Source organism: Macrobrachium nipponense, chromosome 20 (genome assembly GCF_015104395.2).
Source record: "Macrobrachium nipponense isolate FS-2020 chromosome 20, ASM1510439v2, whole genome shotgun sequence".
NCBI classification, from domain to species: domain Eukaryota; kingdom Metazoa; phylum Arthropoda; class Malacostraca; order Decapoda; family Palaemonidae; genus Macrobrachium; species Macrobrachium nipponense.
In genome coordinates, this window is record NC_061089.1 from 22,340,147 (window position 1) to 22,346,742 (window position 6,596).

At 35.0% G+C, this 6,596-nt stretch overlaps 1 protein-coding gene across 1 annotated transcript; it reads right to left on the reverse strand.

Moving 5' to 3' along the window:
• Positions 1-551: 551 nt before the first annotated feature.
• LOC135223381 (protein Skeletor, isoforms B/C-like) lies at positions 552-6,207 on the reverse strand. The gene is made up of 6 exons (XM_064261826.1): positions 6,091-6,207; positions 4,698-4,844; positions 4,144-4,219; positions 3,570-3,690; positions 2,433-2,598; positions 552-1,586 (listed from the first exon to the last, which is right to left on the reverse strand). The coding sequence occupies exons 1-6, from the start codon at positions 6,122-6,124 to the stop codon at positions 1,342-1,344; spliced, it is 789 nt and encodes a 262-aa protein (XP_064117896.1). The 5' UTR covers positions 6,125-6,207; the 3' UTR covers positions 552-1,341.
• Between the last annotated feature and the right edge of the window lie 389 nt (positions 6,208-6,596).

A 6,596-nucleotide genomic window follows, 5' to 3' on the forward strand; every position in this document is an offset into this window, starting at 1 on the left:
TGGCGTTAATTGTGAGAGAGCAAGAGGCGGTTTTTATCAGAAATTGAAGAAATTTCTTTTTATACAAAAGACGATACTATTCATGAACTGCGTCACGTGACTGTTACTGCAGATACAATAAATGAATAAGGTAGGGAATGCGATGGTCATAAAAAAATAAATCATAATAGTTAGCGTGGAACTAGAAAGCTTAGAATTCTTGGAAATATATATATATATATATATATATATATATATATATATATATATATGTATGTATGTATGTATGTATATACAGACATACACACACACATGTGTATAAGTATTTTATTTATGTATGTATGTATAAATGCATGGATATATACATTCATATAGTATACTATATATATATATATATATATATATATATATATATATATATATATATATATATATATATATATATATAGGTTCTTTGAACGGTCTTTATTAACACTGAACTTTTAACTCACTCGTATTTTACCTATTTGCACATCACCAAAAACACTTAGTTGATTGATAAACCTTAATTGGAGTTAATAAAGCAATTGGGAAAAACTATCACTATATATTTAAAATCACATTTATGAAAATAACACAGACACACGATTAACCATTTACTAATAATACAATAACATAAAAAGAACGCCTTAACACAACTTTAACATGTATAACAACCCTTTGCACAACCCTAACATATTATTGTGGCAACCAACCTATAGAATATATGAGAATGAGCAAAATCTCGAGGTCTTACAGTGTTTACAGCACTTTCATGTGTAAATAACCGCGTAAACACAGAATAGTGAATCTAACTGTACAAGGATTCTTTCTACTTACAAAATTAACTGAACACAAGGATACCAGACTCAAAACTGGAGGAGACGAAAGTTGCAATGATAAACAAAAACAGAGAACACTCTTGTCGCCAGAGGGCTCCAAAGAAACTTCACGTCACAAAAGCTTAGGAATTTCATTTATTGCAATCTATAAATAAAGATAAATAACTATATATATATATATATATATATATATATATATATATATATATATATATATATAGTATGTATGTATGTATGTATATATATATATTCTTAAACTAAGCTTTATCCGTGGCTATATATATTTCCTAAGAAAAATTCTTGAATGAATAAATAGATTCTTCTCCAATATATATAGTGTTCAGCAATCAGTGCAACCAGAGACGATATATATATATATGTTCCTGCACTGTAAGCCAATCATATATGAGACCAAGAAGATTCCTTCACACCTTCTACTGCCCCTCCTCCATCCCGGCCCCACGTCCCTCCAAAAACGTCATAAAATAAATTCAAAAATAAACTAAAGAAGTGATCTGATGGACGGCGGTACCAGGGCGTGAACATTGAAGGAGACAGAGGCCAAGACGCCCTTAGAAGGCGACCAGACTCCGAAGTGACGTATGGGCCGCCCCTGGACTTCGTATGGGACGGAGAGGGCAATCGTCTTCCTATTGTACTTCCTCAAAGGAATCAGGGAACCATTCTCGTCCGGGACTTGTCTGAAAACCGGTGCGGCGCCCTCGGCTTTGATCATAAACTGGGCGTCTGGAAGGAAGAATTGGATGTAATTAGTTTGGCATTCAGTACAAAAAAAATGTAAAAAAAAAAAAATTTATTATTGCTCTTGAAGCATTTTCCATGTTTGTACTATTTCACTTATGATGAACTCTCTCTCTCTCTCTCTCTCTCTCTCTCTCTCTCTCTCTCTCTCTCTCTCTCTCTCTCTCTCTCTTTTACGCACAGGTTTATACACTATCTACTTATATATACACGCACATTAATATAAAGATAGAGAGACACAGTCACCTTGATTACATTCTAAATTTAAGCATGGTTCCTCAACTGTCTTCCCACTAAATATCATTAGTTGCTTTTTACTTGTCTAGCCTCCTTTAGGCTCTATTTGCAATTCGTTTGTTAACGAAATGTTCTAATCCTACGTCAGAGACAAACTAACATCTTCTGAGTACGCAGATTTGTATTTACTTATTCATAATAAGACAGATAGATGGATTAAAAAGGTAATATCTATGTGCAAAAATATTAAGATAATTTTTTAAAAAAGTATGTGAAAATATTCTTGAAGTAAACTTAATTTTAAAAGAAATAATCAATCCAAAGAAAATTTGGCTATTTGCCCCATGGCTATAGCTAGCCTCGTATATTATAAAGCAATAACTTAACTCTAACAAAGGAAGCAAACTAGATATGTAAATAATCTTTTAGATGTAGTACAATAGGCCTAACGATCCCACTTGCTAAGAGATGTCGCTGGATCTCCCGTGATTCTTTGAGAACCACAGTCGTGTAACGTCCGAATACGCAAACCTATCAATCAATCAGTCTCCAAAAAAATACGTCCTATGATGTGGAATGGAGAAAACGACTTACCTGGAACACTGCCATCATAAGTGAACTGATCAATCCTGAGGGTGGCGGCATCGACCAGTGTCACTGCAGAGGAACTGATGAAGGGCCTGTAGCTCCTGAGGTCCCCAACTAATTGGGGTTCTGGTAGCCTTAGGCCACGGGGAATTTTCACGTTGCCGAAGTCGACCTGCAGGAGATGTATTTCTTAAGAGTCCGCATTTACACGTTGTTATCCTTCCACTGCACTTTAAATCAACGTGAAACTACGTTTTCAGACCTTTTTAGGCTTTTCCATAGACCTTTCTTACTGACCCCGTCCACCCCCCCCCCCCCCCCCCCCAACAAATAACAACAACAAAGTAGTTTGTAGGCTAACTCCCGAGTAAGCGAAAATCCTTCTGTACAATTTTTAACAGTAAGTTTACATTCAAGGAAGCTGCCATCTTTACCAGAGTTTTATGATCCCCGAGGTACAAAAGTATAACCAGAATACATCCTTGCCCTAACCTAACCTAAAGTGCGTAGTACTTAACTTCATTAATGGAGCATTGCCTCCTACCCTTTTGTAATCCCGTAACACTTACAACTGGCGTAAAAGCAGCTAGTATATATATAGCATACACATCCTAAAATTATTTCCATTTATCCATATAAAACTTAATAATTAAAGAATTATCAACAAACACGATTTTTAAAAATTTATTTGTCCTTTATAACCCCGTAAGAGTTATTCGGTTATTAAAAGTAGCCAGTATGTATATTCCATGATTTAAAAATTTGTCTACCACAAAATTCTTTATATTTATTCATCAAAATATCAAAGTAAAGAATCACCAACAAACTTGGCTTGTTTTATCATTTATTCGTTTATAACTCCTTAATATTTATGGGGTTATAAATGTAGCTAGTGCGCATATAAAAGAAATATGAATAAAAATGTTTACCCTGAATCATTCCCATTTTTCCATTAAAATATCTTACTAGGTAAAGATCGTCAACTGAAACTGCCCCTTTTCAATTATTTGTCCTACCCTACAACTCATGAAAAAATATAAACAAAATGTTTCCTGTGCATTTAAATGCCAGTTCATGCAGTGGTAAGCACTACTGATTCGAGAAAAACTCCTGTAACAAAGGAAGATGAAATGAAAAACTTACGCCAACTTCTTTGCACCAGATAGAGAGCCAAAGGATATTATCGACGGACTGCTGCCCTTCCTCAGTTTTAGGAAACTTGAGAACCAAGTTCCTATTGCGGTAACGACCCAGAGGTTGAAGGCTGCGGGGAGAGAGAACACGAGAGTTCAATAGAGGAAACTATACTATGTTTCTTTCACACGATTACTATAATATTATTTAAATATGAATCAGCTATTTAACTCTCTAAATCAGAAAGCCTCAACATCTCATGGCATTTAGAATTAAGTTAACATTTGACCATGTTCTTTAAATCAGTGATGTTTAAACTGTCATTATTTCAAATAGATATTTTCTATGCTCTTGTGAGCAACGGGAATCATATTCTTATCGAACTTACTTCACTAATTAAAAATGAGTTCTAAAAATAATAAATGAATTAAAAATATAAAAAGAACACAATACGTCGAAATCTTTGACCTGTATATTTTTTAACTCGCTCTTTAGACGACGTAAACTTCCTGACAACCAAAAAAATGAACTTAGATGCAACGAAGTGGGTCAAATCAGTTCCCCAATTTTCCAGTGAACCTACCTGCCACGTTCGTCAGGGATGATGAAGCCTTGGCCGCTGGGTTCAGGCGTTTTATTGCCAGCAAAGAAGAAGACAGCTGAAACCATACAATGACTTTGTATTGATATACTGTAAATTAAACTGTAAAATTTATCGGATATCTATATATCTGTATTCTACAAGATTCTTAGCCCAGTCAGAAGGAAGCTGACTGTAGTAATAAAAATCAAATACAGGTGTTGGAAAACTATATGATTTCACAGTTATGCATAGAAATATTCCACAGGTGAAAACTAACACTCTTATTCATTATTCTTATAAAATCGACCAGAAATTACACGTATTTGTTTACTTGTGTTTTGGTCGAGAAGAAACCATAGTTTGCTGTTGAGCTGTGTTTATATATTAAGCGGAAATCATACGCAATAGTTTACTTGTATTTAAGTGTTTGAATACTTAGCATTAAGTATACACAGCGTAGATGTTTGTTTGATATTTTGCAACGCACATAAATACAGTTGTTTATTTTTACCTGTATTTTTATGCCGAGTTAAAATGCCTTTATAGCAACTCACCTGGAGCATCCCCATCAAAGTTGAAGTTTTCTATGTAAAGAGTAAATCTATCGACGGCGTAAACATCACCAGAGACTTCATGCTTCAGCATAGACAACTTCCCGATGTAAGCGCCCTTATACGCAGAAGCGTAACCCACCACGACACCTGTCGACAAAAATAAGGAGCCGTTACAATAATAATAATAATAATAATAATAATAATAATAATAATAATAATAATAATAATAATAATAATATTAATAAGAATAAGAATATGTTTTGTTAAAAATGACTGCTGCTTTAGCACTATTAACAACAACAACAACAACAAACAACAACAACAACAACAACAACAACAACAACAACAACAATAATAATAATAATAATAATAATAATAATAATAATAATAATAATAATAATAATAATAATAATAATAATAAAATGTAAAATCTGAGCAAGCCGGTTTCTCGAAAGAGTCCACTTCGACGTAGTTGCTTAATAATCAAAGAAGAACCAGAGGAAATACGTGGATTAGCAAATAAGAGACTGAGTTCCAATAAGTTTTATGACATTATGTACAAAAATGATAATTTCTACAGTTGACTGCAGCTAAAGTTGAAGAGGTTATGAACAGCTTTGTGATTTTCAGCCTGTTGCGGAATTATCAAACATAGAAGATCGTGAAACTCGTGATTAAATTGATTTGTGACTTCAGTTTCCACAAGTCTTCCGCTTTGTATAATACTTTGTAAAAGGAAAAGCATGAATAAACACTAATACCCAAAATATGAGCTTTCCTCTATATCTGTATTGAACTAAGAGCATCTGAAAGACTAATCAGCTTTCGCAAGAATTATTTATGTCAGTGTGTAAAACTAAGCAATCATCTCCTTCATATAAGCTTTCTGTTATGGTTGAGCCAAACTGAGACTATCTCAATAAACTGTAATATATTTATTTTATGAAATTTAGGCTGCCGAAACAAGCACTGAGACACTCTCGGCCTTTCATTGCTGAAGATAGTCGAAAGAGGGGGCTGCAATGGTTGCACAAGATAAAGAGATCCAGAAAATATAGTGCAAGATCTAAGAAGTTTGAGATGCTGGACAGCAGGGATGAAAGATGGGAGCGGGAATGGAGTTGAAAGTGGTGCAACTAGTAATTCCTACAGTGCTCTATATCTGGTGCACTGACGGCATTACCTCCTACAAGGCTGAATAAACTATACACTAGATTGTTGTAGATTGTGTTAGAGGCTTTACATGATTCGTAACTTGGGGTTCCACGAGTTCCCTACTTTTGCTAAGTAACTACTTCGAGCGCTGCACTCATGAGAAATGATATCCGTCACTTGAACTTTTCCAGAGAGGAACTGAATAAGCTGGCAACTATGAAATGAGTTCAGTACTCACCCAAAACGAATAGAATAGTCCAGCGCGAAGCCATGTTTCCACTGTTTCACGTCCTTTCTCGAAAATGAACTGTCCCTCACCTGAGTTGTGTTACCTTTTATATGTATCCGAGTTGCTTGACGGCCTCCTCCCTCCCTCCCGGAGCCTCCACCTACTCCCCCTCCTCAAAGAATTTCACTCAAGGAAAATCCAATTTAGGGAAGGCCCTAGGAAACCACTGAGGCTTGTTTTGAATCATCATTTTCGGGAATGTTTGAGGCAATCGGGGAACGAAGACTGATGCGTTTGAGATGATATTGAATAAGCACCAGACTGTCGACAAGAGTGGCATGAGATATAAGACAGAAGCAAGAACGCTAATGGTAAGGATTACTCATTGTTTTGACCACGAAAGCAGTGGGTCCCTTTAAATTTATCAGCATGCAATCATAAACACAAACAATAATAGGCATAGTGTGACAGACTATGCATAATTAGGAGGAAGAGATCCATTAACGAATGTCTAC

Bases quoted from the DNA above. Each gene is read 5' to 3' on its own strand.
- LOC135223381 (XM_064261826.1), bottom strand. From the start codon at position 6,124: ATGGCTTCGCGCTGGACTATTCTATTCGTTTTGG. The intron at 2,599-3,569 runs GTAAGTTTTTCA...CATCTCCTGCAG, and splicing joins TCTGGTGCAAAGAAGTTGGC to GTCGACTTCGGCAACGTGAA. The intron at 1,587-2,432 runs GTAAGTCGTTTT...TCTTCCTTCCAG, and splicing joins TTATGATGGCAGTGTTCCAG to ACGCCCAGTTTATGATCAAA.